This window comes from Aphelocoma coerulescens, chromosome 4 (genome assembly GCF_041296385.1).
Source record: "Aphelocoma coerulescens isolate FSJ_1873_10779 chromosome 4, UR_Acoe_1.0, whole genome shotgun sequence".
Classification (NCBI taxonomy): Eukaryota; Metazoa; Chordata; class Aves; order Passeriformes; family Corvidae; genus Aphelocoma; species Aphelocoma coerulescens.
Window position 1 is genome coordinate 54,725,054 of NC_091017.1, and position 27,052 is coordinate 54,752,105.

General features: G+C 37.8%; 1 protein-coding gene across 1 annotated transcript in view; it reads right to left on the minus strand.

Moving 5' to 3' along the window:
• Positions 1-3,656: 3,656 nt before the first annotated feature.
• GRXCR1 (glutaredoxin and cysteine rich domain containing 1) overlaps positions 3,657-27,052 on the minus strand; it is a 37,201-nt gene continuing 13,805 nt past the window's right edge. The window contains exons 3-6 of the mRNA XM_069012184.1: positions 22,279-22,283; positions 13,238-13,461; positions 5,774-5,839; positions 3,657-3,856 (exon numbers count right to left, since the gene is read on the minus strand). Coding sequence (XP_068868285.1) covers positions 3,677-3,856; positions 5,774-5,839; positions 13,238-13,461; positions 22,279-22,283 — 475 coding nt within the window. The 3' untranslated portion in view covers positions 3,657-3,676. The remainder of the gene's footprint in view (positions 3,857-5,773; positions 5,840-13,237; positions 13,462-22,278; positions 22,284-27,052) is intronic.

Consider the following 27,052-nt stretch of genomic DNA (forward strand, 5'->3'; position numbering starts at 1 on the left):
AACTCCCAGATGCACTATTTCTTATTGAAAATGCCCAGATTTTTTTCCCACAGAAAATTAATGCCCATTGGTGCGTTAAAAGAGCAAACTACTCCCCAACAGAACAAACCCAAATATGTTTATTAAATAGTGCAATATTAAATAAAATTCATAATCCCTAGTCTTTTAGTGCAAGTGAGAAGCACATTACTCTTAAATAACCCATTACAAAGAAAAAAAAATGTGAGAACAAACACCCTGCTTTATGTCATCCTCACTATTTAGAGTAAGAAATTTTCTTACCCTCTGCTCTCATGGCAGCAAAATTCTCTATGGAGTTAAAGAGAAACCTTATGCTCACATAGTCCACTGGAAAGAGTGCTGAAAGCTACTGGACTGAGAACTCCAAACCATTCTCTTTCTTACGCTCAAAAAGACTTTTGCAAAGCAAACAGCCTAAGGATTACCTTCCTATCTGATAATTGCTCTTGTATATGCCAATATGCTGAGCTGTCAGGCAGAGACATTTACTTGGACCCTTACTTCAGCCTTGTCATGAGGGCCAGAAACAAGAGAAGCAGAGCTTGATGCATTTAGAAATAGAAAATTTCCCATACAAAGATGCAGTTGGATGAGTCTTATTTGTTATACCAGAGGAGATGGCTGCTAACTCCTTGGAAGTAAAGAGGCACTGCTGGTGTAAATCAGAACAGAGCTGCATACCTCATTTTATTTCAGACTGACTTAAAAGCTATATTGTTAGCTGCCTGTTACATCTGTTGTAATAGAAATCATCATATCCCTCAACTGGCTCCTGGGCTTGCCTTAGTAATGTTGTCATTCTTCCACACTTAGTGTTTCTAGGATGGCTGTGGAGAGCTGAGCACCCAGACCCAAAACCCTAGGAAAGACCATAAACAATACAGTAAAAATGACCCCTTTAAAAAAAAAAGTTTTTGTTTTTCATGCAGGCTGTTACAAGAAAAATACAGCTGGAGAGAAAAAGCTAGTAATTCAGTTGATGTGAGAGGAGAAAATATATTTTTCTAGTACACTGGCAGATATGCAGTGCCTGAAGAATGCTGTATTTGTCAGCGTTAGGTGTCCTGTGTCTCCCATAAAAATCCTTGGGGAAAAAAAAGATTCTGCAAAACTTGACCTTTTGCTTTCACCGTTCTCCTTCTAAAAAGAAAACTAAGGAGGTTTTGCCTTATCTTTTTTCATTGACATTAAGTGCCTCTGAAGGGTTAGAGCTTTGGCTAGGACAGTCTCTCTCTAGGTTTCTTTCACAGCCCCTGGAGATAAATCAGGAAAGAAATGGGATTTAGTGCATTTGTCCAACTCTGAAGAGAAGTCATTTTCTGATTGCCTGAATGGGAAGAAAACCAACTTCGAACCCTTCTTCCAGGTCAATGAAGAAACTTCATTTACAGTGAAACTGAAAATGTTTAACACACTTTGACAAGTCATAGTAATTTGGTCATATGTGGCTTCAGTGGGTGAATGGTGATATGGACCATCTCATCGAGCAGTATGTTTTCTCAGGGGTGCAGACTGTGGAATTACAGTATCACAAATGCACTGGCATTTTCTTCACTAGTAATTTCCCTCAAGGATGAATTTGATTATGCCATCTTGAGTTCAGTATTCACTGCAGTGAATGATCTCACTCTCTAGATCCATAGCAACTTAACAACTAAAAAACTTTGTTTTAATACATCAGAAATGATGACATTCTAATCATCAGTATTCTGCTTTATGCTGCCTTTTGTTCTGTATCATACCAGTCTGGACTGCAGTACTAGCCAGAAATAGAAGGCACACAGCTATTAAATAAAAGAAGGGTAATGTATTTTCTTTCTTTTCTTCTTACCCATGCAGTAAAAAAGTAAGCACATCTGCAAGTCAGAGTTTTATAGTTGAGGTGCTGCTAAGCATTATGAATGGCTTCTGCATAAAATTTAGTCTCTCTCATGTCATGCCAAAGATCCAGATGCTTCCTCTGAGCCTTAAGGTACAAGCTGTAGGAGCAGTAGGATCATACAAGCACTTTCAAGCCTGCACATTCAATATGTAATAGAATATGCGTAAGTCCCTTAGATTCAAATGTTCAAAAATATAAGTAAGCTCAGCTTGTCCAACTCTTCAGCACCAGCCACCACCTCTAGACATAGCAAGTGGAAGGGAGGTGGAGGAAAGATGGTTGTCTGATGATTCGGGTGAGGAAAATAAGGCATCAGAAAAACAAGTGTTTTCAGACACGGCTTTTTTTGCAAGCCATGTTTTGTGCAGCTGTGGCTATCCTGGTTTACACCACAGCTATGCTGTTCCCAAAACACTGAAAGAATACTTGAGTTTTTCATCACAGAGAAATTAAGGATGGTTATATGGGAAAGAGGGAAGGGAAATGGGGGGTACCCAACCAGAGTAAGCAACATCTAGTAAAGCCAACCGCACTTCCCTAAACCCCAGCCAGCATAGCTTTACAAAGAATAAGGCAAGAAGCATAAAGAAAGGTGGCTTAACACTTGCTAACGCAGTTTGGGCAGGGTGAAATGACTACCAGGGAAGTGTTTTCTAGCCAACACCAGTCTCAGCAAGGTGCTTTCTACTACCTTTCTATTTCTTGTGCCAGTACAGACTGGCAGCAGGAACATGATGCAAATGTGCAATGTCAAAATGAGCAGTTGGTGATGGCTCGCTGAAGTTATCCTGTTAAAAAATATTCTTTGAAAGTGCATGATTGGTAATGCACTTCCAAACTGGAATATATTCAGTATGGAGAGCCCACAGTCCATTGAGACTAATCACTGGCTAATTCTCTTCTGCTTGTGTTGGGGAAATCCACAAAAAATGGCAAAGGTATATACATTACTGGAGTTGTCTGGGCATAGACCTGGGCCTCCCTGGAGAACAGATGTCCTGAAACACTCATGCCAGGCTAGTGATAAAACCACAACAATTGCTAAGCTGAAAAAGCTGAAATCTCATCCTCAATTTCTTTATATGCAATTTATAAAGCTGTCAGGCATTCTCACTAAATCATTAAAAGATCTATTGTGATATATAGAATCATAACGCTCTGAGATACTGTCATGGTTATGAACATCTACTATGTTAAATGTCTATGAACCTTGTCTAACAACATTAATTTTGTAACAAACAGAAAGCAGTACTAAAGAGAAAGCTGATTCATGGGACTTGCAAGAAATATTTCTGTTCTTCTGTTGTCACATAGAATTCAGGACAGAATTCCACCCTGGTGACCTTTCAGGGAAGTGCTGTGTGGAACAGTCTTGGGCTAGTCCACATCAGAAAATCTTTATTCTCACTGATTTTGGAAGCAGCACTATTCAATAACCTGAAGTTTAAGCTTCATTTTACTGTAATTTTTGAGTGCATTGTTCAAAGACACATACGATTGCTGATGATCCCATACAGAAAAAGGAAGCACTCACATAATGTGATAAGTTTTCCAGACTACAAATCTCTCTATAAGGAAACTAGAAAGATGTATTTTATAGTTCATTATATGGTTGACAATCAAAGATTAAAAAAGCTCAAATGCTCAAACCAGAATTATACAACAAATGGATTTTTATTGACTGTTTTGGATAAATGGATTAATTTAAAAAAAGTCATATTACAAACTGGTGCAGTACCATAAAACTAGTTTGAACAAGTGGAGATGCCCTTTTTAGCCTGCACAGCTCCTGCAGCGCTGTAGCCCATTCTCATTGCAGGCAGTGCACTTGAGGGCTTTGAACGAGTCCGTAAAGCAGTTGCGGAACACAGACATCTTGCTCCCATGGCACGCTGAGCACGGCAGGAAACCAAAGCCCCCACAGGAGGGGCACTCCTGAGGAAGCTGGACTCTCTGCTCAAAGAATGTAAGAAAGACAAAAATGTTACTTCATCAACCACCATAAGGTCTAGGACAATGAGGGCTCCAGGACAGCTAAAAATACACATTCTGGTTCCCATTTTGGGCAAGATCCACCACCCCATCCCATGGAAAACCCCCACGGAAGACCAGTAAGTCTGTCTTTCCTTTGGTCAGATCCACATGCAATGTCAGAGAGGCTCACTGCAGGTTCATTAGTCACTTTACACCTCAGTAGCCTGCATTTATACTTGCCAAAATAACAAGCTAAAGGATAGCTTGTATGCATTACTTGGATGTTGTTTAGGTTTAGATTAAATCTAGGAGATATTGCGATGATTTAATCCAAACTCCAGGCAGTTTATGATGATGTTGTGTTTTCTATGCTGTATGTTAAGATATTATGACTTTCAGCATTTGCATGGTCATGCTGAACATATTATACCTATTACAGCTAAAGCTGATGATATCAAAAAGCAATTCATAGCTTCTGACAAACAGTACTCAAGGAAATAAATGGTGTATTCAAATTTACGGGTGTAGAATGCTGAAGCTTTAAGTGTAAAGAAGAAAGATCATCAATGTTCAACATTTATATCCAGAGAAAATTGCTTCAAGCAAGGCTTGAGGCCTCTCAATTGTCCCAATTCCCAAGTAAAACCATAAATTTACTCTATTTTTTATTGGATTAAAGACAGTGGAGAACAGAAGATATTTCAAAGACACTTTTAAGTTTCACTTGCTGAAAATGTGGCTAATTTATTTAATGATTGCCTTGAAGTTCAAACCAGAGAAAGGAAAGGTGTGCCTACTTACCACCACATGTTTTAGCATTGCACTGTTGAGTAAAGACTTTGCAGGTTTATTCACAAAAAAGAACAAAAATCCATACAATTCCTGCTAGTGTTAGTATGAGGAATTATGTACCACTTAAAATTAGAGACTAATTATCACCAGAGTATACTAAAATACCCACAGAAAATGTAGCACCTGGAGCACCATCAAGAAAAATGAAAATATTTCTGCAAACCCATTAATAATAGTATTAATCTATTGAAAACTCAGATGGACATGCAAAACAGGCATGTTTTTCTTTTTGTCCTGTAGCTCATCTACTTGCTGTTCTTCTTCACAAGGCAAACAGATCCTATTACTATTAGCTCACCCAGGGACAACCTTTACAAATATTTAATGTAAAATTAACATTCTTTTTATCTCAGGTGTGCTCCCATCCTTCATAATTTTTGATGATTGTTTACTTCATTGAACATTATTTGAAATAATCTAAAAATTTTAAGAGAATAATATTTATATTCTTTAAAGTCATTATTGCTTGTTAGGCTTGTAAATATATAGATACCCCTGGATGTAGTTAAGGGAACTGACAAAAGTTAAGAAAACAAAGCAAAATTGCTTTAGCTCAGTTTATTGAATAATGGCCATTTCCTCCTTGAGCAGATGGCAGTTTATGCAACCACTTTCTGCATCTCCAGTAATGAAGAAACCTGACTGCCCCTTGCAATTGTAGCAAACCCACTTTTGAGAGAAGAAAAAAAAAAAAAAAAAAAGGAAAATAGAAATAAAAAAACAAACCTACCAAACAGACCAAAAAACCATCAAAAGGCAGTGAAGCATTGGTTGTATTCAGTGAGCAGTTATCTGTTTCCTGTTGTATGACATTTTTTGTCTTATATATGTACTTTTTGTCAGAAGATTAGGACACAAATTAGTCTAGGTAATAACAATATAGGGCTCCCTCCCCAAAACAGGGTGTAAAAAAGAGTAAAACAAAAAAAGCATTTGGGATCATCAGTTTATAGCAGAAGAAAAGGAAATGGTAAAGAAGAAAATATACTCTATTACAAGTAGTAAATATATATTCCCTATATTTATTTCCAGAAGTACAATTACCTCAATTTTGGTTAAGAGATCCTGCAGTTCCCCAGATTCATTCATTAGTAAAATTTTCTCAGCACCCTATTAGGAAAAAGAAGATGAAAAATTTTACCATGAGAAAACCAGAGATGATTAGAAGATTTGGTCTTGAAATTTTAAACAGGCTGAGGACAAATTTGACTCACATTAATTATATTGCAATTAGGTCAACCTTAGTAAAGCTAGAAGCAGAGGAGAATCTAATCACAGGTCTGATAGTAATGCCTGAAGTTTGTCACCAGGTGACACATCACCTTTTCTCTAAAAGGTGACACACCTTGGAAATTCTGATTGTGTTCCCTTTATTTTACAGGGTATGTTTCCTGACACAATAAGAAATATTTCTAGTTATTATGCAAAAAAATTACAATTATATAAATGTGCAATACACAAGAGAATGTAGCAAAATGAGAAGAGGAGATTGTATTTCAAATATTCTGGCAGCTGAGTGCTGAATTAAGACATAATGTGCCTAATGTATAACACAAGGAGAAAAAGAGTATTGAAAATATACTAACACTAAAGTCAGGCACAACAATAAGTAATAATAACTTAGTCTGACTACATCAGGCCTCTTAGGGTTTCTGTGTCCTGAACCAAGGCTCTAATGAAGTGTTGGGGATTTTTTTCCTCCTGAAAGTAAATGCAAAGAGATTTGCAGGCAAACTTAAAGTGTCAGGGAGGATATGGAACTTTTTGTTTTCTCCTCTTCTAATTAGAGGGCCCTATTTGAATGTCTATACTTCACTTATGTAGCCAAATTAATTGAATACTAAATGCTGTGAAACACTTGCAGACACTTTAAATCAGAAACCCACAAAAGGTGAGGAAACTGAGGCACAGATACACAGGCCTTACTTGCTGCCAGGGGCAATTGGCCACATCTTCACCATGTGGTGACTTCATGCCGTTGTGCTGCCCCAGTTTGCTGAACCCTGCATTTCCAGATTTCTAAATTTTGTCTTTGAGTTTGCTTCCAGCATTACCTAGAAGATGTGGTGGGGCACTAGCACGGGGCTGAGGTGCAGTGGGATGCTGGCACAGGTCTCAGATGTGCCATTAGTTTGAGCTGCCCGTAATCAGCCCCAGCTCCTCACCAGCACCTCTCCCAGTTTCTGGGAGGGGCAGGAAAAGCTGCTGGTGAGCACAGAGAACATATGTGTGTCTCAAATATTCCTCTAAATGTCAAACCATTCACAGCACTTTGCTGGGGACTACAGAGGCTACAAGTGTGTAGCCCAAACGGCAACTAAAGGCAACCAAACCTTTCAGAGGTCTTTGTATGACACCCGACTAGGGTTATTTTCCCTGTAGAAAGTCTTTTTGCTCTGGCTTTATACAAAAGAGAAGCACTTTTGACTCTGTGTTTTATGATTTTCATTTTAGTTAAAAAGGAAAATGTAAATATTTTAGTGGATATGGAAAGCCACTTTTTCAGTGGACACTACTCTTACAGTGTTATACTTTCAAAGAGTTATTTAAAAAAAAGAAGTATCACACAAGGTAATTAGTTGTAGTTAATTAATTACAGAATATGACAGGGGACTGATCAGCTAGCCTTATTGTGCTGATTCTTCTATTGAAATCCATTATAGATCATGGGCAAAGAGTGCACCAGCTCCCACACATGCATTAGGCTGTCTGTGTTCCCAGCAGAGCAGCTTTTAGCAGTCTGTTGGGCCCTTTCACGCTTGTCTCACATCTTTCCCTGCTTTCACACAGAGCAGCCAATGGGAGTCATTGGTACAACAGTGAGGGCTGGCCAAGGCAGCCCATGGAGTATTGGCTTGGGGCCTAAATACACTGCAGCAGCTTAAGACAAAGCTTGTGCTGGTCATCCAAAGCAGAGACATTAAGGATTTGCAACTTTATTGATTATAGGATTGCAGCACTCCAAATTCCTTAAGCTACACAAGCCTCAATTTGCCCCCTTTAGGAAAGAATCTCTTCTCTGTTGCCACAGGCAAAAACATTCCTGTGAGTTCTGCCCCATGTTACAGTGGTGTTGTGTGATAATGCTAACTGACCTTTACAGCACAGTAGTTAAAAGTTTGACAGGTTTCCCATTATAGATTTATATTTTTAATTATTTATATTTCTGATGACAGTCAGTCAGCTGTGTTCTTTTCAAGGTAGAAAGCTATGGTTTTTTAATTAAAACCCAAGCATCAGAATGGCTGTCAATGTTTTTAAGTGTTCCAGTCTGTCTTCTCTGATTAGTGGCTGCCCAAGTGAAATATAAATACAAACTGCAGAGGATAACCTTCCCTTTGGATCTTTGAGTCCTAAAACACAGAGTCTATAATTAATAGAATAATTAAAGCAGCTATTAAGTAAGTCCAATAGCTGCTTTCTGACCAGAAAGTGATGCCTTTCTTTTCCTAGGTGGTGCTCAGTCCACAATTACTCACAAAGGTATGTGAAGCATTAAATAATCTGTCCCTCCAGAGAGCAACATAAGGAGCATGAGGGACAGTGGGCATAATCTTTGGAGAATCAGCAGGGAGAAGGGAGTTTTCAGTTTTGTTACCCAGTTAGATTTCAAAGCAGAAGCCTGTGAATCCTTTATCTACTAACTTTGCTGAGTCTTTGCCATCTCAGAGGAGCCCAGGGGTTGCAGTCAGATATTTGCCCTTCTTTTGGCAAGAAAATGCCACACGCTTGGCTAAATCATTAGACAATTTTTCCAGACTATTTTAATTAATAACATTATTTTCCCAATTATCCCTTGATAACATTCAGAAATTAACATCACATTTCAGATACTAAAATCCCATATGCAATTCCCTTTAACTGTAGAACTAGGACAAGGTCCACTAATTTTTCTACTGCCCCCACTCTGTCCTGTCAATGAACCTGTCTGCTGCTACCTATCTTGGATATAAACCATTTCCATTTCCATGATGTAATTCTTCATCAAGGAATAAACACAGATATATGGCTCTGCACTTGGCTTTACTAGAATACCTGCTGGTTTTGGGAGGCAGCCTCTCTTCCACATCATTCCTTATACACTGAGAAAAATTAGCAAGGCACCGCAATATCCCTCTTATCCCTCTTATCCACTGCAGATAAATTGCCTGCCCTATTTCCTGTTTTGCTAAACACATAAGAAAGGCCTCTTGTTAAGGCAACAAAAATGCACTCACACCCTTCACCATCACTGGCCCTGCCATGCTCTTCACCGTGGCGTGGCAAGGAGTTGGGCTGTGTGCTCCCCTGTCTTTGCCCACAGCTCACACTCCCTTCAGTGTGCAACACCACCCCTCTCGCAGCCAGGGGCCCCTTGGCAGCAGATACACAGAGGGTACAAACAACTGCCTGGAAATCTGCCCACAAACTGAGAAAACTGACACTGCGGTATAGTACCAGCGCCAGAATTCTGTATTTGATATTCAAAGAACAGGAAAGGGTGGTGTGTAAAAAGCAATTGAATCCTGCATTTTTTAACCTGTTAAAACTGAAAAATGAAGGAAACAAGGGGGAAAATGCTAGGTGACTGAATGCAATAATTACGTAATACTTTTACTGTCACAGAGCCATTCATATTCTCCCATCAAGTGAATACCAGAGGAAGGTATTTAACAAAACACGGAGGCTGTAGAGGGCTAAAATATACATGGCCACTGGAAATCAGCTAAAAAGAAACTGTTAATTCCTGTTTCACAAAAAAATATTTTACACATGTATTTTCTAAAAGTCAGCTACAAAAACAGCCTCATCATTCTTTGGAAATGATCATAACCAATGTGTCAATACTATAAACCTCATGCTGTTTTGGATTCATTATAGCTGGGAAAACTAAACAGGAGATATTTTCCTCAGAAAAAACAGTCTTAAATTCACATATCTGAAACAAATCAAGTAGTTTTGTATGGCAAGTGAATGCTGGAATTCAATCACATATTTCAAGTAGAAAAAACAAATACATGTATGTTTAAAAAATTATGCTGTGAGTTAACATATTTACAAAGAATGACTTCATTTGCCTGTTTTATTTGCATCCCTTTTTCAGGAGAGTGGGTCTTTGCAGAACATCAAGCTTAACAATTCTAAATGCCTTTATAAGAGTAAATGAATGTTCCATTATTTTTTCCTGTGTGGCTTTCTGTTTTCTGGAAGTAATTTTTTATTCTGCATTGGTATCCCAGCAGATGGCATAATTCCATTTCAGATGGAGACAACCTCAGGTGAAAAGAAGGGATTAGATCAGCCTGTAAAGAGCATGCAGCAGAAAGAAACAGCAATTTCCTGACAGACTGATATTTAGACAGCATGTGTCAAGAAATACAATGATTCAATCCTGAAAAAAATGAGAAGATTAAAAGCCCTGCTGTACTGCAGCATGCAGGACTTTGCTTGACAGGAGCTAAATATGACTTTTCTATTGCTTCTGCCCAAGTCATGGATTTGTTACATTGTCCCTGTGCAGGCAATGATAAATTCCACAGCAGTGTGAATATTTATCCCCACAGCCTGCAGTGCTCAAACAACTTTGTCCATGCTTCTGAACAGCTTGGGTACCATATACTCTATCAGGTGCACATATGCTGGGGTTTGGTGCTTTTGTTACTTTTATCTCATTAAGAATGATCTTTCACCTTTCAAAACTGTTCATATTTTAATTCAGGGTTGGGATTTTTTCTACTTATGACTCATTAAAAGCTCAATATAGATTCTCGTTTGTATTGCTATATGCAATCTCCTTCAGGGAGGGATTTTTCAGGAAATAAATACTCAAAATTCAAAAAAAAAAGAGAAAAAAAGAGGAAAATATCACATGATTTTTTTACTGTCATACTAGGCTTTGGGATTTTGTGTTTCATTTGCATATCAGAAGTTAATTATTATAAAAGACACTATAGAAATATCCACTGTTACCAACGAGACCAAATTCTGTAATTAGTTCTCAATTGCATTTTAATGAAACACAAGCCTAGCACAGGTTCCAGCCAATATTCTGCCTTTGGGATCATGATGCACTGTTTTCTGAAGGTGAATTGACAGAGATGGGGGGTGAATACTTCCTTGCCACACCTTCTCAACATGCCTAGTGCCCCCCTCCTTATTTCCCTAAATGAATGAGTTTCAAATTCTTGTGAAGACATATTAAGACAGAGAAAAACTGCCATAAAATAATGGGGCTTGCCAAATTTACCAAACAATGAGTGCACACAGGTCCCTTGCCAAGGCAGGTGACAGGCTCATCCTGGGGCTCTCCTTTCCCACCTCCCTGCTAGCCACAGGTGCTCTGTTTGCAGCCACAGTGCACTGCCCAATTTAGCCCTGCTCACACCAAACTTGGCTTTCTCATCATGGTCCGTCTCAGCTGAAGCACACCAGAGTGGTGCTGCAGCAAGCAGCAGTGCCTCCCATGGTGATAGTTAGTGGAGAGCAGTGGAGGGCACGAGCCTCATGTGGGAGCAGGGGTGAGGCACACGCTGCCATGAGCTCTCTGTGAGCAGAGGAGGTGTCTCATGCACTGTTCCCTGCCTGCAAAGCTGCTTTTCCACAAATAACGTCACTTTTACATGGAATAGCTGTAATTCTCTCATGAAACTAAAATTTGTTCCAGTCAACTACAGTGTGTCTCATCAATTTAAGAAAAAAAAAAAAAAGAGAGAGAAAGGAAAAGAAGCAAGAAAACACACTCCATATCTGGGGCTTTTCCTGGTTTTCAGCAGGCCACAGCTTTTAGTTTTCTTGTGCCAAACAACGTAAGTGCAGTTGCCTTGCTGCAGTAAATGTTTGTAGATCAGAACACCAAATAATTTCCTTTTTTATTATCTAGAGGAGGGATATTTTTCTCTTCCACAGAAAGCTATCTTCCTAATTCACTTTACTTCTTTTCTATACCCCTCCAAAATATCTCATACCGTATTTGGAGAGTTTTAATGAGATTTTATTGGTTTTTACACTGTCAATCTATTAGAAAACAAGTTTCTCACAATCTTTAAAAACAAACAGAAAAAAAAAACAACTGGCAGTGACTTAATGGTCCATCCATCATACCAAAACTACTGTATCCATGCATTTCCCACAGGTAAGCAAATAAAATATTTAATCAATTTCAGTATCTTCTCTGAATTCTTTTGACAAATTGATCATAAGTGGACTGAGATTTTCTTGGAGTCAATCATAACTCACCACTTACACTTTCAATATGATAATTAGATAAGAAAATCTTAGTCTGAACCCTGCTGAATTTTAAGCTGCTGTTGAATGCAGCACTTCTACTCCTAGCTGGCTGGAGAACTCTCCAAATCAGACTTTTTTTAGAAGCATATTCTACTATGAAGTAAAAATCACTGCCTGTTAATATTCTGCACACAGGTGATTTTACAGCTGCTATAGTGGACTGGCAAGGCCTATGACAGCAAATGATTTTGTTTTAGTGCTCAGGGAAGTCTAAATCATGCAGAACACATGGAAAGCTAGGAAGGCGTGGGGAAAAGGAGAAGGAAGTGTTCATACAGGCTCAGTATTTATTATCCCTGATTGTTGGTTACACTGCATTTTGTTGCTTAAATGTTTTGTGAAAATGAAAGCCTTAAGTGATGCAAACACAATAACCTCACTGTGTTTAAATATAGTTTTCCTTCACAATCACAGTCTCGCAGTCAGTGCTAATTGCTAGCTTTTTACCACTCCAAACAAATACCTGCTCTGAGCTTCCAGCCTGTTTTCTTTATGCCACTTTCCAGAATCTTTTTCTTTTGATTTTTTTTTTCTGTCTATGAGAAATACATTTCAAAAGTACAGATTCAATGAAAAGGTGATTTCAAATATCAATAGGCTTCTAGACCTAGAATACTAGTGTAAAAATGGGGATTAGAGTTTTCCATTTGGAGTTTATGTCTTATAATAGGGCAGAATTGGGCTGGGTTTTTTTCTCTTCTATAGCTAGGCTTTTTTAAAAGTAAGTATTAGCCAATTTTGTATCTAAAATATGTTCGGTTGACTATAGGTCCTGATACAGACTACATCATCCAAAATTCAATGTATATTTAAAGCCTGACACCCCAAGGTGTTAGTCTCATATTCAACATATATATTACTAAATGACAGGTTTATGCTATATGTGTTCTTCCTGGGTCACTCATACATGCAGGTTCTCATGAGGAAAAAAATCCATTACTCTATATTTTCATGGTTTCAATTACAGAATAAGATATTTTTAAGAAACAGATGATATCTTAGATGTATTACTGCCTCTTACTCCCCTCCAGATAGTTTCTCCCTGGTTATCTTTTGCATCTTTAGATAAAATTTATCAGTGAGGATCTGTGCAGTGCATACTACAAAAGGATTTCTGTATTTGATTGTTGCCATCTCTGCAGCACTGCAGACAATTTTCTAAAACTCCTGCTTCTCATTCATCAAGACTTTCATCCACTCTTCCCAACTCTAGGGTAAAACATAAGTTCATGCTTTACTTACCCCAAGATAATGGCCATCAATAAACACAACAGGGAGTGAGGGAACTACGCAGACACTTCTGCATCTTTCATCTAGTTCTTTTCCATAATCACTGTTCAGAGCAATGTTTTTTTCTTCAAATTTAACTCTGTGATTTTGAAATATCTTTCTAACCAGTTCACATCTTTCAAAAGTAGTTCTCACCACACGAAGACTGGTAGTATAAATTACTATGCGGCCAAACTCTGGGACTGTTGAGACCTGAAAAAAAATAGTTCTCATTACATTGAGCAGTGTCGGTAGCTTCCAAGTGTTGAGTAATTTTATTTAAAATATTATTTAAGAAAAACACAACCAAACAGTATCTTAAAAACACAGTCCAACATTCATCTTTTTTTCAAATGTGAAGATGGAACAGGAGGAATGAAGTTCTTGAAAACACCAACTTAAGGCAGTTTAAGTGGTTTAAGTAAGGTGCAACTTGACTTTTTTGGAAAGCCTTAGAGATGGTGAGTCAACTTCTGTATTCTCAACAAACAGATATATTTTAGATCCTGGTGGAATTCCAAATGTGAATAATTTGACACTGTTCTGCTGATGTCTGATTCTGTCAATACAGTCACTTGTGTTTGTACACACAGAGTCTGGTAGTACCCACAATAAGACTAAACTTTCTGCCTTAGGTGTTGTTGACAATCTATTTCAAGACAAGAGCCTGAGCTATGCCTTAGCACATCCATGAGCAAACATTAACTCAGAATACTTTGGGTCTCCATGCTGAACTAGATTATGACTGCAGAACGTACAGATGTATCCCTAATTTTTAACGTAGTTCCACAACAAATTACTCTAACATCCAAACAACAATAAAAAAGTATATTTTGTGTGTATTCAATGTCCAATCAAAAACCTACCGCAGCTAGATGGAAAAAGTATCACTCTACAGATCAGATTTGACTTTTTACCCCACTTCTCCTCATGTAAAAGTTTATGCTGTTCCTTTCCTTTCTAGGATGAAAATAATTAGATAGTGTAAATACTACAAGGATTAGTTTGCCCAAGAGAGTGATAAATTTTCAAGAAGCCTGAGAATCATTACTCTAAACAAAGATATTATGTTCAAATATATAACTAAAATGCCAGATTTTTAAAAAGGTGGTAATGCATTTCCAAGCTTTCCAAATTGTCCATTATATTCAGCAAATTATATTGAATTATTTCATCAGTATTCCAGGTGTCAAAACACAAGTTAGAAAACAAAAAGCAAGGATACCTCTACTATACTGTAACTCTGTATGGAAAATGAACTTTGACAGGTGAATAGATAATTTTCTACCCATGTCATACAATAGCTATAAAAACATAGCTGTTAAATGGGGCAGATGCCATTGCAGATTTTACGATATAACCAGTCATGATTTATCTTACTACCTAAATACAAAGAAAAAAGATCCTCGCAAAAAGTATATTCTGCTTAGAGAGGTGTTTGCAAGGTTCTTCATATGGTAAAGAGTTCTCAGGAAAAATATTTGCATTTCACAGATCACTTACAGAGCACTGGAAGTGTAATTGCCAACATATGTAACCATGGCTTTCATCTCCCATTCTGGAAAGGAACCATGTTGTGATAGGTCAATATTTTTTCTCTTTGAATGGATGTCAGAAATTCAATTTTAGGAACAAGTGTTATGAAAATGGGCTGCTTTTCTCCAGCCTGTTTTCTAGGTTGAAAATCTGTTATACTGCTACTGCAGCATTGACTCTTCTCCGGCATATTGTTCACACATTCCAAGTGAGAGAATTAGCTCATTCTCTATGTAAAAGACAAGTACTCTACATAAATACTGCAAAATATTTTAGTAACCACACATGGGTTGCCTGAAGGAAGAGGAGTTTGTTGTTTTCATAAGTAACCAAAAGAAGTTTCTAAAATATTACTTAAATAGAAAATTTCACACATTCATCATTTCTTCCTCTTTGGAGTGACAATACATTTTGAAGAGCAAAACTATTCAACAGGATGAAAGCTCTTGTTCCTCCATAGCTCTAATCTCTAATGCTGTTTGTTCCCAGACACCAGAGGCTGGCAGCATAGGTACAGACAGTCATTATCTAGTGAAGCATCAGAACTGTGGTGTCCCTACAGCATACAAATAAGCAGCTGAAGAGATGGAAAAATGGAAAGTTGTAAAGTGATCTGGAAAGATATCAAGTGGAAGCTGTGTACAAAGAGTCACTTTTATATTTATTCCTTTATTTATTCCTAATGTTGCAGTAAAGAAATACCTTTTTGCCCCGCAAAGTATCAAGGACATGGATTAAATAATTCTTCGGGGAAATTTTGATAAAAACCTTGTTTTCTGTGCTACAAATGTACACAATTTGTCCTTGCAAGGACTTTTATCATAGCACGAAAATCCTTCTTGTCAGTCACCTGTCTGAAAACCACATTGGTAACTAAAAACGGGGGGTTTATAATAAGAATCTATGTTAATTCTTATTTTTCTAAACAATATAGAGGCGGCAAACTGTCATATTTAATTACCAGGAGACACTCTTGAAGTAAACCAGTAAACACTGTGTTTTTCCTTTCTAGGTTGTAACTGTAGCAAAAGCATAATAAATAACAAGCAATGTAAACAAATGAAAGACACTACAAAAAATGAACTTTTACAATTTTGCTTTGTAAACTTGAAATTAGAATCACCCCATGTAATTCATAAATACACATAAAACTCCAGGTGAAATTAAAGAGAATTCTCTGGTTAATGGGCATGACAAAACTTGAATAAAGCTGTGGAAGTTAGACAGATGAATGTACCAAAAGGTTTGGAGCAACTTACATTAACCACTTATTTGCACTTCTGGTATGTGGAATTCTCATTGAAGCAAGAAGCTTATGATGCCTAAGCTTTTTATATATTTTTCATATCTTTGTAGCTTGATAGATTGCAAATGAATGGCTGTAGCTCCAGTATTTTCCTACCCTTTCTCCCTAGATTTTATAACAACAAGCTAACTTTGTAATACATTCCTGAAATACTGTTTAGTCTTATTGTCAGGAAGAGGACCTACAAGAAAAATGTTTTGTTTTCCAACCAGAATCTGAGAAATCATAGCAAGAAGGGGGACAAAGAAGCCCTTGGACCAACTCCAAGGGGTTGACCCAGGGCTGGGTTACTGGGGCAACTGAATCTCCTATTGGATGTACCCATTTGATATCCTAATTAATTAACCTTATAAAAATTGTAGAAATCCGGTGCTGGGTGTGCCCATCACCACTGGGACACCTGGAAGCTTCCAAATAAAGGTCTGCTTTTTACTTTACTATTCTAACACTGTTGCAAGGGGTTTTTCTCTCTTGATTATAGGCAACACTGACAGATTACCATTTGGCCAAAGGCAGCAACTATTGTGTCAGATTCAGGAAACTCTGTGCATGTGGGCCAAGATTGTGGTTCAGAGAAAGTGTCTGAATAGAAAGACTGCCAAGGAAGGGATTTAAGTTTTCAGAGGAAAATAAATTTGCTTTAGAAACAATCCTCTACATCATTTACAGCTCTTTGTTTAACCATCTTTAGTGTTACCATCTCCCTAATAGTCAAAGGGCACATTCTGCTTTACTGCCTCAGCCTGAAGAGCTTGCATTTTTCTTGGGAGTGTCAAGCAGCCAGAAACAGCAGTAGCATGACCTGCATCATTTCACAGCAGAGCTGCCACTTCCAGTGACTAAGAAACAGCTGCCTCTTTTTTTCTGTCTAGAGAGAAAAAGTAATTGCTTCAATAATGTTCATGACTGAACATGAAAAAACCGTGTTACTTCCTTTGTGCCTGACTCAGTCTTTTCCCAGACTTCATCAGGCCGCTCAGGGCTTTTGCAAATCACAGAGTGATAGAATCATAGAATGGTTTGGGATGTAAGAGACCTTAAGGATCATCAAGTTTCAACACCCTGGCATGAGCATGGACACCTTCCCTAGACCAGCTTGTTCAAAGCCCTGTCCATCCTGGTCCTGGTGTACAACTGGGGGAAATCGATCCCTCTGCCATCCCACTGCCATCCATCTGATGTTGCAACTCAATGTAATCCTTAACTGGGCAAATCTTCTGCAAGCAACATGAGGGATTTTCACCCATGAGGTGAAATTTGTGAGCTCATTATCAAGAGGGACCACAAAAGATAGGAAGAAATTGCTGCTGGAAAAGAGAAGGCTTCATAGAGCGAGCAGATGAGCAACAAAATGAAGGGATGCTGGGGACTGAAAAAGGACTGAAAATACAGAACTAACCAAAACCAGATGATAAACTAAAACCTAAAATGTCAGAATACTGAGAGAGGAAGAGTAGTAGAGACCAAATGCAGAAATAAAAGCTGGAAAAAATAGCAAAGACACAGGCAATAAAACAAAACAAAGTACATGATAAAAGAGGGAGAAGGTCACCAAAAATAAGACATCCTGAACCTTTTTTAAAAGAAATCCCAGTAGTCAGTGTAACTGTACAACAAATATATTACAGAATATGTGAATTTCCAAGTTACTTAAAAATTTTGGAATGTCTTTAAAAAAAATGTTGTGTATTACTGGAGCTTCAGAAATATGAAATATTTGAGAATCAAGCTCCTAAAACATGTCTTTGAGAATTTACATTTTCTGTATAACAGTTGCCTCGTCAATAATAACAGACTTCTCAGTAGCTCTGAAAAAACAGTACAACAGTCAGGTGGTTCCATGGTGCTTCTGAAAGCCAGATAAACACCATAAATCTCTCATGAATATCTCTGGGTTCAGACTTTCCCCACTGTCTCTTATCCCTGACTTCTGGGTCCAGCTGCAACTGAAGCAGCAGCAGAAGTGTCCATGTTTTTCTGTTGGTTTCATAGTTACCTTGGCCCTGACCAGTCCTGCCAGTCTGAGCAGATATTTCTCTTCTGTTTGTGAGGGGAATTTATAAAATTAACTATTGAAAAACAATGCTAAATTAATTCTTCATTGTATTTGCCATTAATCACTCTCTAAACACACTCTATAGATTTTCTTTAATATGTTTTATGACATTTTTGTCTGCCTTGCTGGTTTTGAGTGGCTTTTTATCTTTGGACCAAAACCCTTAACATGGACATTTTTGCAGCACAGTTAATAGCTAACAGAGGTCCAAGACAATGCTTTTCTGCTTGTAGTGTAAGGACCACTGCTATACCTTGGGGCATAAAGGGATTTCTCCTAAAACAGTGGTGAAATTTGCTTTTTGAAAACCTTTGCATATGACCATGTCTGCAAACAAGTAAACAGACAAGTCCATTAGTGAGAGGAATACTATACTCATGATGCTAACCTCATTTTTATTTGGTTGCAAATGAAAACCATGAGAGCAACACTACCAAAGTAGTCATGGGATGTTTTTTAATCCTCTCTCTAAGTAGAAAGTATAAGCATGTGTTTTAACCCCATTGGTTGAAAAGAATAGCTATTTACGTGCATATTCATATAGCATTAATTTTGATGGAAGCATCACCCACAAATTTACACTCGATTCTTTTGAAGAAGAAAGTTATAAGTGAAAAAAAAATAATAAGCTGGTATAGTAGTTTGGTAAAAGCTGAAAAGCTTTATCACATAAGAGATTTCTAAAGGTTTTTACTATGTTCAGGTATAACATTCAACATGTTATTCATGCAGTACTGAATTGCTTGTGTGACCTAAATCAAGGGCTGATATACCCTTCTCTGTCTCAGAATATCATCTTTCAGCATCTCAGAGCATTCTGCTGAATTATGCACCCCTTGGCTCTGTAATTAGATACTATCAGACTGGCAGAAGTATCTGCTTCACTAAGTAGGCTGAGGCAGGAATCTAGAGCACATTACAAACCCTGTGCCAGAGATGCTTCAGTGAGTAAATGCAACTCTCATGATCTAACAAAAATGTTGAGCAAATGAAAATGAGTTTTGCATATATATATTTTGTATGTATGCTTGCATATCTAAAAACTTCGAATTAAACTGCTCACTTCATAATTGTCATTACATCATTTATAGCTTGAATTTGTATCAATAACTGAGTGGCAAGAAGAATTGTGATCTAACTCTAACTTTCTGATCGCAATCTGGTTTGGACTTTCTGTTTTTATTTTACACTCAGAAAATGAAGGTAAGAAAATAGCTATGACTTTCTTGTTGAAGAAGTTCTGCAGAAAAAAAAACCCAAAATTTAAGCATTTCATTTCTGCAAGATTTAAAAGCTTTTATTAGCTTTTGCATTTTAAAAGACTTCCAAAATACGTACAAAAATAGTGAATACTTTCTGAAAGATAATTTGAAACTCAAAAGCTATGACCAAAATGTTTCATTGTTTTCCTATGTGCTACTTCATGAGAACATACATGTTTTCAAAAATGTATAGCATTTCACAAAAAACATACTTTTCATCAAGTCACTGTTTATGAGAAAATATGCAACATTCTTTGGATGAGATGGCTGAAGATTGAAGACCTGTGTTTTAGCAAAAACCACAATATTTTCTATCATAACCACACAGAACAATGCTAATGGTGTTGTGGACCAGTCTGTTCTGCCTATTGGTTGTCTGGTTCAAATTAAAGTTTTAATGCTATCTTCCCAGAAGAATTGATTTGCTGGTCATAAGATCTCTTCCAACACACAGACTTAATCTACCAAAGTAAAATGTTTTTTCTTTGGCAAGTAAGATCTGTTCACACCTACTGAAGCTGTTGCAAGCAGTCCCCAGTCGTGGCATGTACTCTTGGTATGAAATCACATCCCTTACATTTCACTGTTTGCAGTCCAGCCCTTTATGGGGTCTCACACAGAAAAGCACAGTGCACGCATAATTTTGAATTTACACTCTCTCTTAAGTGCTTTACTACATTAAGACTGCAGTACTGTTTGCATTGCCTTCAAGGACCCAGCACTACATCAATATTCGGTAAAATTCAGAACTTTATTAAATTCAGAAAACTGTGCATGTTAGAAAAGCTCAATAGAATGACGACTGATTTCTGCAACACAGCACTCATACACTCAAGTCAAAGCATGTACTGGCCTTGTCTTGAAATAACACTATACTTTTTCTTATGCAGTTTTGGCAATTAAAGGAAGTATAAAACGTAGGACTTGTAATCTGTGACCCCTTAGGGCACTGAAATGGTATCACCAGTTGCCATCCTCATAACTATCAGCAAGCTGGGAAGGTCCACCAATACCAATTTACAAGTGAGGCTACCAAGAGCTGCACTCCTAAACGAGGTAGCTAGAGAGTCTGGGACACTCCCAAAGAGACGCTAGCTTTGCTTTCTCCAAAAAAGTGGCCAGGTCACTGTTTTCCTCAGGCTTTAAAACAGCACAAATACTTGTGGGGCTTTTTTCGGGCTGTGTGCTGTAACTCACCTCACTCACAAACAGCAGCTCTAAGAATACATCAGTTTCCAAAAGCTGTGTAGGAGCCCAGGCTCCTCTGCCTGTCATAACACAGGACATGAGACATGTCTGTTTGCCCTGTTTGCATTTCATAGGGCTGGATAACTCTGAGGAGCTGGGCACAGTTACAGAGAAGGCCTATGATCCAGCAACAGCCTGAATTCTTTGATCTTCTAGCTCCTGGGCAATTCTTGTCTCTCTTATCTACACACACAACATATACTGCTGTTTGTAAAATAGTGCACTTTTACCTCCTGAAGGTTGACATCCTCAAAATTGTTCAACTGTAGTGTAAAATAGAGACAGAATGCAATTATACCTCAGATATTGGTATAGCATATTTATATCTGTAATTCATTTGTACTTTTCAGACTGTGTGTCAATGTTGAGGATCTCAGAGGAAATAACAAAAGTAATAACAATATTACTTGTGATATTTATACTGTTCCTTTTATCCTAAAATCACTTGGCAGTATACTAAAAAATGAAAAACCAAAAGGAAGTCTTTCCATCGTTTGACACCATGTTTATGTGTGTTGTCACCATTTCTGTTTCTCAAATAATACCATATAACATCACATCTCTTTTTCTGCCACTTCAGACTTCTCCACGTATCTTCTGCACAGAGTGCCGTTCATATATCAGGGGTATCAAAGGGTTTTGATTTCGAAGCAGAAGAATACTTATAATACCACAGCAAAGGAGTGCAGGGCATGACCTGGCCTCTCCCTGCTCTTTGTAATGCTTCAGCTATAGTCAGGTTCAGAAGGCACAAAGACTGCAGCTGAGCTCACCTCCCAGTGTCCTTGCTGCTGCTCATCCAGCACACACTCATACAACCAGGTTACAGCCTGCTCACAGGTGAAATGAGCTCCAATAAGAGAACAGGTTATCTGCCCAGGGCTCATGGTCTCTGTGAGACCCTGTATCCTCTAGAGTCAAACTGTGTGATACAGGTCTAGCATTCACTCAGGGGTAAAAGCAGCTCCTGTTCAACAGGGCACAGCAATGCTGTGAAGTCAGCCAGGGCAAAATTTATTTAAAATAAATGAGAAATATGTTCAAATTAGTTGAAAGAAGATCCATATCTGTCCACGTCTAATTGGATTTTATTTATCAAGTGCTGAAAGTTCTATCAGTATTTTCTTATTAGTGTATTTATGCCATTCAGTATATGATGGGATAAAATGAAGCATTTGAAAATCAGAAGCAAAAGATGATCCTGTGATTAAATCTAACCTAGTCTGCACTTCTCCTGGGAAGAAACACTGTAATGTAATTCTTGTTTCTCTTTTGCTTGCTCAGTCCTTATTTCCCTCTCTCCTCATATTTATCAATTTGACATCTCCAAGAAATTCTTCTCAGATAAAAAAATGAGAGAGTCTCTGAGAAGAGTCCTGGAAATGTTACTCTGGTCTGTAAGAAAGGACAAGCATTTCTTTGTTCTGCAGGGACACTCCTCACAAAGATTGAAGGGGAAGAGGCAGGAGCTACTGACAATAGTTTTGTTCTCAGCAGTTTAGGTGAGGCACAAGAAGCCAAAATAAGGAGTGTCCAACAACCTCCTTTCACATTGTGCAGTTCTTTGAGCTGTTCCTGCATTCAGCAGAAGCCAGACAAGATGTACCTAGACTGTCCTGTGACATTTATATGAAGCCACTTCAGGTAGAGACTCCTGTGTGGGGAATAGGCTAAGATATAGCTGAGCTGTTACTATTATTTCAATACCCCTTAATTGTTGCAGAGATCTGTGTGATTCAATTCGCTAGTGTCCCCTTCCCCTCACATTAGCCTTATAAAGGCACCAAGTAAAACACAATATTATGGAGCAGACATCAATACAATATTAGAGCCAGTCACCTCGTCCCACAGGTAATCTTTTTGCCTGTAAAAAGTTGCACTGCCAATAACTTTGAAATTTCCACTACCAAAGAAAATCATAAGTTCATAGAATGGTTTGGGTTGGAAGTAGAACTCGAAGACTACCTAGTTGCACCCCCCATGTTATGGGCAGGGACACATTCCACTAGACCAGGTTGCTCAAAACCCCATCCAGCCTGGTTTTGAACACTTCCAGGGCTTGGGCATCCACAACTTTTCTGGGCAACCTGTTCCAGTACCTCACCACCCACAAAGTAAAGAATTTCTTCCTAATATCTGATCTCAACCTAATCTCATTCTGTTGGAAGTTATTCCCCCTAGTCCTATCACAACATTTTTATGACTTCTTTCACATCAGAAAAACCCAACACAAAATTTAGTGTAGTACAATTTTCTTAACTGCATTAGCCAGAGAAAATTATTTCAGAAAATTTTCATCAACCATCACAATCACCATACAAAAATAATATGCAATAATTTTCTTAGGAAAGAGATTCAGTTCTTTTCCATTTACAGCAGGAACCTCCCAGTGCAACTTTTGAGGCAATTGAGGCAGCAGTGAGAAAATATCTAAGCCACGTTTCAACAAGGCATATGATAAATTTCCCCTTCATTTTCAAAGTGTGCTGTGGGATCTCACACCAAAATAGACAATTGAAACCTCATATACAACCTTTCAGCCTCATTATGATCTCTCCTACAAAATGTGTCTCTGTAGCCACATATTTCCTGGATTCCTTCAAATTAGGAATTGGGTGTTGTCCCATTGCTTTGATTCCTTTGAGCATATCAATCATTGTAAGCCATGGAAAGAATTACTCTAGGATTATTATTTTATATCTATTCATCTGAACAATGCAGATACATTTCAAGGTCTTTAACCAGTTCTAGCTGATAACCAAGATTCAGCCTTGTAAAAAAATGTAACAGAGAGAATGCTCTGTCATTCACAAGGCATTCACTAAATAAAGTGAATGAAACAGCAGTATTTCCTAGATTACACTAGGCAAAGGGAATGTATTTGTCATTGAGAAGGTTGACTGGAGGTATATTCATAAATTTATTTTCCATCTCTTGGAGCACAATTCTTTGAGCATACATTAGTGACTATTCACCTGGATAAAGTTCCATGGGAGCTAGTGTATGCATTTTACCAAATACAGTGTTTTCTTGTCAGGTGAGCAAAATGGTCTCAGACCACATGGGAAGTACACTTGCTTTTTCTGACATTGATCTTCATCTTCACTGAGAGCTTGAATGCTTCTCAGCCTTCAGTGGCAGGGCCATGGCACATTCCGGCCTTGTCTTTTCATGTTAGTTCAGTAACCGTATTTTGTCACCTCTGAAACAAACTGATTGGGAAAGGAGAGAGTAAAGAAAGTTAATGATTGCTCTGATGCTGTTCATCAAACAGCCTGTTCATATATTACCCTCTTCTTCCCTCATCAATTCATTTAAGAGCAACAAGATTTCCTGTACAAGAGGAAAGGTGCTGGCATCACTTTACTTGTAAACACAGTATTTGCAAAATGGCTCCTTTGGGACAGGAAACAACACTAGACCATAAAACTTTTCTTTGCAGCAAAACAAGCTAAGTTTTTCAGTGGGGAAACGCTGCTGTTTCTAATAAGTAGGTTTTTGCTTTTCATAGCTGTTTTACAGTATATTTAATATGAATGTTCTTAATACCTACCTTAACCTATGCAGAATACATCATTGCCCAGAGAAGTTGTGAATTCCTCATCCATTGAAGTGTTCAGGGCCTGGCTAGATGGGACTCTGGGCAACCTCATCTAGCAAGTGGCATCCCTCCCCATGGCAGGGGGTTGGACCTGAATCATCTTTAAGGTCACTTCCAAACCATCCTATGGTTCTGTGATTCCACATGGTGCAAACTCCAATCGGTGCCTATCCTAAAAATGAATTTCCTTTGGCATTGGGTTATGCAATATTTCCCCTCTGTGCCTACTCTGTATTGCAAGGCTGATTGTAGTGTGCTGTAATCTGGCATCCAACCAGGGAAATATTTGCTTTCCACAGGTGCAGTGCTAGTAGGAGATTTATAAGCTAATGTTCCTGATGTTTGATTATCTGCTATGTTTGATGAATGGCTTTCAGCTGAACAATCTGAGTGGCAATATAAACATTTTTTCTTTGTTTGATGTAATCATTGGATCAGGAAATTGAAACCCATACTTCTGCACAATTGTGTTACAGTGTTATAGGTTATATCAGCTCTCTGATTTGCTTCTTGGGTCTTCAACTGCATAAAATAAATGCTGAGTAGAAGTGTTTATTAAATTTTATTACTACTTCTTAAGAACTAGACTGTGCCAGTCAGGTACAGATGAAGAGCTGAATTCAGGAAAATTAAATGGCAAAAACTGCACAAATTTTGCAAAACTTCAAATTCCCTTGTGGTCAGAACAGTAGTTCTGGTGGAAATGACAATACAGTTTTTTCTTTTAGCTAAAAAAGTTACAAAGAAAATTCACCATAAGATGTGGTTAAAATATAAGTAATTTTAAGCTGTGATCAAAAGAATAGACAAAAGGATTTATCTTACTGTTGGTCACCAACAAGTGTGGTTGAAGTACAGTGTTAAAAAACCTCCTACATAGTCCCATTAATCTGTCTTTGCCAAAACTTCTGAATTCAAGCTGTAACTGAAAACACGTTTTCCTCATCCCTTTTTTCTTTCTTTACTTCAAAGATCTGACCAGGTTGCAGAGTAAGCTTCCCTTTCCCTCCAGAAAGCCTGATTGTTCTTTATCTCTCTTCCACATCAAATTCATTAATTTTAAAATAAGTTTTTAAATGAACACACAATTTTGCCAGGCCTCCAGGAGCGATTTCATTTCCTCTAATGCTGCCAGCATGTGGAAGCCTTTCTTCTGCTGCTACAATAACATGTCTGATCTATGTGAAACTAAGGGGACCCAGCTTTTCAATTATCCCAGTGAGGGTTCATGACTTCATTGCATCAGTGAGAAAGGACAAGGAGAGAGCTGAATTTCTACTTTGGCTATTTTCAGCTGTTTATCTGGAGAAAGTTTACTGAAGACTTTGCTCACAGAACAGCAGCATAACACCTTCCGCAGTGCGCCTTGGACATGAGTAAGATACAGGCACTTTAAAGTACCTGGGAAATGCGGAAGTAAAACTAAATGTGAAAGTAAAAATTGTTCACAGTTTATCATTCCTACACATTTTCTGTGTCTACTAACAGATAACACATAGTTAGAGAACAGGCAAATTTGAAGGTCGCTGTTATTTCAATGTACCTTGCAAACAGAAACAAATTAATGTAAAAGAGGGAGAATAAGACTACAGCATGTCACCTAAGGAAATGCTGCTATCAGTAAATTAAAAATGTATGGCTTGAGCTGCATAGCATCTGCCTACCTGGAGCTGTGCCTGTAAATAGTGTGGAAGACCAGAGAACTGAAACAATGGATCACAGATGGGTCATGAGAATAATGTTAGTATTAATTACACAATTCTAAACAAATTTCAATCCCCAGAAATCTGAGAATAAGTCTCCGTTCTTTGTTCTAGATTACATCATTTAATTTCCTGCTGCTTAACAGTTACGAGTTACCACTTGGTGATAACAGTTATATGTGGAAGTATGAAAAATAATTATTATTCAACAGTTGATCAGTGTTTATTTCACTTCTATCTTTTATCGCTAGCAACAGGAATACATAGACTGAGTAAAATGAAAATTGAACTTTGATAAATTGGAAATTTTCTCAAGTTTAAAAAATATTGTTCAATTTTTCCTTTTTTTTTTCTTCTGGGCCTTTCTGTTTTCTGGGCTCTACTCAAAACAAGAAGGGCTGGAAATAAAAGGAGGGGGCATGTAGGTCCATTTGAAAGTGCTCTGTTTAGCACAGTGTTTGGTCACTTGACCAAAAAGGACTTTTAAACACTTCTAGAATTGTTTATATTTGGATGCATGTATGAAATACTTGATAAATGACTAGTTATTTTTCTGACATAGTTATTTTTGATACCACCAATTCACATTTTAAGCTAATTTGTGGATTTCTTTCTAATAATATTAATAGAATTTTTAAAATATGTTTCGTTCTCTTGGAACGGAATGTTTAATCCTACTGCATACTCAGACTTTGGTGGTAATTCTACTGGTTTTTTATGTACCATTTCCCACGATGACACCCTGTATTGTTAAAAAAACAAACACAATACATTTGCTTGAAACAGCAGTTGTGGAGCTCAATCCTATTTTCTCTTCTCATGACCAGCTTTTCATTTTGCTTCTTATTTACCACAGTGTTCTAGATGTTTGGACCTATGTTGTCTATCTGGGGACAATCATTGGCCAGCTGATGTCCTCTCTGAGAATATTCTGCAAGTAAGGATGGCTTTAGTAAGGAGTGAACTAGAACAGGACTTGCTGAGAATAGACAGATAAAGATGAAAGTGTTTGCTGTCTCAGACTATGTGAAAAAGTGAGCAAACAGCATGGCTCTGAGTGAGTCCTTGTTTGTGAA